Source organism: Octodon degus, unplaced genomic scaffold (assembly GCF_000260255.1).
Source record: "Octodon degus isolate 3935 unplaced genomic scaffold, OctDeg1.0 scaffold00077, whole genome shotgun sequence".
Lineage (NCBI taxonomy): Eukaryota > Metazoa > Chordata > Mammalia > Rodentia > Octodontidae > Octodon > Octodon degus.
This window is the reverse complement of record NW_004524653.1, coordinates 4,021,542-4,025,078: the sequence shown is the minus strand read 5'-3', so window position 1 is coordinate 4,025,078 and position 3,537 is coordinate 4,021,542. Positions and strand designations below refer to the sequence as shown.

At 47.9% G+C, this 3,537-nt stretch overlaps 1 protein-coding gene across 1 annotated transcript in view; it reads right to left on the bottom strand.

The window, feature by feature from the left end:
- The window catches only part of LOC101570157 (1,25-dihydroxyvitamin D(3) 24-hydroxylase, mitochondrial), a 15,424-nt gene that overhangs the window by 10,221 nt on the left and 1,666 nt on the right, over positions 1–3,537 (bottom strand). Inside the window, exons 3-6 of the mRNA XM_023720727.1 lie at positions 3,530–3,534; positions 3,319–3,412; positions 1,214–1,310; positions 8–172 (exon numbers count right to left, since the gene is read on the bottom strand). Of these exons, the coding sequence (XP_023576495.1) occupies positions 8–172; positions 1,214–1,310; positions 3,319–3,412; positions 3,530–3,534 (361 nt within the window). The remainder of the gene's footprint in view (positions 1–7; positions 173–1,213; positions 1,311–3,318; positions 3,413–3,529; positions 3,535–3,537) is intronic.

Genomic DNA, 3,537 nt, shown 5'->3' with positions numbered 1-3,537 from the left:
AAAGTATGTGTGCACCACGATGCACACTTGCTCAGATCCATAAAGCGGCCGCAGGAAAGCTGAGCTACAGGAGCACTTACTGTTTTGATGGCCGCAATGAAGTTGAGTGCTTCCTCTCTTGCATTCTTCTGAAGGAGCCCGAATCTCTTCTCGTACAGTATGAGGCAGATACCTGTTATTTAAGAGAATTGTCTCTGTTACACAATCACAACAATGCTGGCCACTATGATTACCTGGCGTTAAAGACTTGCTTCTGCATCTCATGAAAGAGTGGTCTTTCCTAAGAAAGCAAAGCAAAGATGTTCAGGATGTCAAGGAAAGGCAAGAAAGAAAGAGGCATGCGCACTCCCTCTCCTTTCCAGAAATTCTTTTCAGAAGCAGTGACCCATCCTCTCAGAAGCTTATCACAGGCACACTGTCCTCGGTTGTTTCCACCATGCAAAAATCTCGGTCAAGGGTGCAGCTGGGTCAAAGCTGTGCCTGCCCTTAGCTCAGCTGTGCTGCAGGAGGTGAGCGTTGGGCTCTGCCACCTCTCATGGCCAAGGGGACGCCAACTTGAGAGGAAGAGACAGGCCGACTGCGCACGGGCCGCACAGGATTTGCTGGGCCCCTTTATAGATGTTCCTTCCTATGCCCTGACTTTCCACAGTCTGCTCTTATAGGACCTGGTCCTCCAATCCAGGGCTTCTCACTGTCCTTTCTTCTTTTTTAAATTTATTTTTTAGTTACAGGGTCACTGCGCTTATACTGTTCATCCTGTCCCAGCCTCCTTGGCATTGGGATTACAGGTGTGTGCCACCACACCTGGTTTCAGGGCTGGCATGGCATGCGGTACTGGTTCTTGCCCTTATCAGCAGGCACTTAGACCACTGAGCTATCTCCCAAGCCCCTCACTGTCTTTTTAACATCATACTATCCACACTGGGAAGTTTCCTGCCCTCGCTTCACTTGTCCTTGTCCACTCACTGCTGTTCTGTAGCACGTAGCGCTGCGCCTGGCATATTACAGGCCTCCATTAGGCATTTCTGGAGCGAATTCACAGACAACCCTAGCACAAGGCACTACCTAAGCAGGGGAAGCACTAAAAGAACCAAGGTGGCCCTGATCTTAGTTGGTGATACAACACATCCTTCTGGACAGTGTCCAGAGAGTGGCATTTTGTCCCCAGAGCCACTCGCAAAATTAAGTGCCTGAGCCCGCGGAGACAACTTACTTTCAAATGACCATTTGTTCAGTTCGCTGTACAAGTCTCCAATGTGGCCTCTTTCATCGCAGAGCTCATCTATTCTACCCATGAAGTCAGCCAAGACCTTAAGAGAAAACCACAGAGGCACATTTTAACATCAGGAAAAGTTTTAAGCAGACAACTAATTGAAGGGTTTACTACATTGTCTAGTCATTGCCCTGAGTGTTACTCATTGAGAATTAGAACTAATTATCTGTCCCCCTAGAAGCTACGCTGTCCCCTCACGACCTTGTCTTGGGTGGTTTCTGAAGCTCTTCCTGCAGACGCTGAGAGGCTTACATTTCAGTTTTTGATCTAAAACTGATTCTGGCAATTTAAGAGAAGAGAAACCTTTCTCTTAATGAGAATGGGGGTGGTCACACCATGGAAAGACTCAACCACATTGAGACAGCAGGTGGAGGACGAGACGGTGACACCATCACTACCCTCACGTTGGCACTTTCCTCTATATAGGGGTAAAAACACAGCATTTCCATGGTTACGGGTTCTTATTATGTATATTGAACTTGGAGTCAGATCTACACTTTTTTTTTTTCCTTCTGGTTCTGGTGATAGGAACTCGAGTCCTTGTGCCGCGCTCTCTCCCCGGCTCCAGTTCTGCAAATTCTGTGTGCAACTCGATCACGGAACAGCTCTGTGGTGCTGGGTGGTGCCCTTCGTCCTTAGTTGCCAGTTTCAACAACCGAAGTTCTAGGTGGCTAAAGCCCCACACTGAGGTCACAGGGGGACTGTGCACCATGTGGGACAGCCCAGCTGGCCCACCCAGCAACCCCACGAGGCAGGAGACACTGCTCCATCTCCCTACTTAGGAATGGAGACAATGAGGCTCTGAGAGGTCTAGTCACTCACCCCTGGAAACACAATTGATCAGTTGCTATGTTGGACCCCAACACAAGGAGTGGTGTCCATGAAGCCTGTGTAGTTAAGCAGTGTCTGGCTTAATTTGCTCACATAGTACATCAAGCACTTTGAAATTGTTACTGTTAAAAAAATCAGGAGCTTTCATGTGAAGGGTGGATGCACCACTGCCTATTAGAGTAATCGTTAGGGGCCGGGGAGATGGTTCAGTAGAATAAGTGCTTCCCTGGCAAGTGCAAGGGCCTGAGTTCAATTCCTAGTTCCGCCAAAAAATAACTAACTAACTAAATAAATAAGTAAAGTAATGGTAACTACAACGTAAGAGTGACTGTGCATTCCCACACCGAGTATTAGTTTTCTGGGTCTGGGACAGGTATCCCCTCCAGGAAGGGCACACACAATTGTGTTTTCTAAAGTCCTTACTGTGCTTGCTTCGCTAGTTTATATTAATCATTCTGCCCTTAGAAACCTCTAAGTTCATAATTCCCCATCTATATGAACAGATCTGGGTATGAGACGAGTTCACAATAAAGACCCTAGGTGGAAGGATGCAGTGGGATGGTTACTTGCTTCCAACCGTCCTGGGCTAAGGAGTAGTGTCCCAGAGCTTCGGCATGGCCCTGAACTTGCGAAGGTCTTCTCTCCCTCCACACACCTCGCCTCACCTCGGCTGCATTGAACTCCAGCTCTCGACCACGCCATCCCCTGCCTCAGTTTATGCAGCCTGAATTGTTCTCTCTGCCTGAATGCTTTCCTCCACCTTGTCCTGTAGGCTCCAGCTCATCCTGCCATACTCAGCCCGGATGTCACCACCCAAGAACTTCGTGGGCATTTCTTATCTGAGCTTTACAGCCCATTGGTGGGATAAGAACTGTTCCCGCTTTAAGGTGGGAAAACTCAGGCTTAGGGAAGTCTGGCAGGAACATCAGGCTCTTAGGCAGTGGGTGGAAGGCTGAGTCTTAAAGCCAAGACTGAAATAATAAAATCTGTGCTTATCACTCTTCCTTCGTTACAATATTACATTAAAAGGAATTAAAGGAGACAGAAGCAAGGGTTTTGACGAGAAGGATTTAGATTGAAATGGAGGCAAAGAGAAGAGCCACGAATCATCCCATTAGATGGTTTTTCCTTCTGTAGTTTCAAGGTATAACTTGAAGGCTCACTGACGTCCTGCGGCTTAGGGAGACCCAGGAAAGCTGGCCCCAGCTGCAAACCTCGTTGATTTTGCTGTCCAGCTTCATGATTTCTACTGGCTTCATTAATTTCTTTTGAAAAACACTCCGGACCCTTTGCCAGTCTTCTCCTTCCCTGTGGAGAAGGATTATATTAAGAACATAGGAAAAAAGCAGGGCATGGTGGCACACGCCTCTAATCCCAGCATTCAGGAGGCTGAGACAGGAGGATTGCTGTCAGTTCAGGGTTAGCCTGGGCTG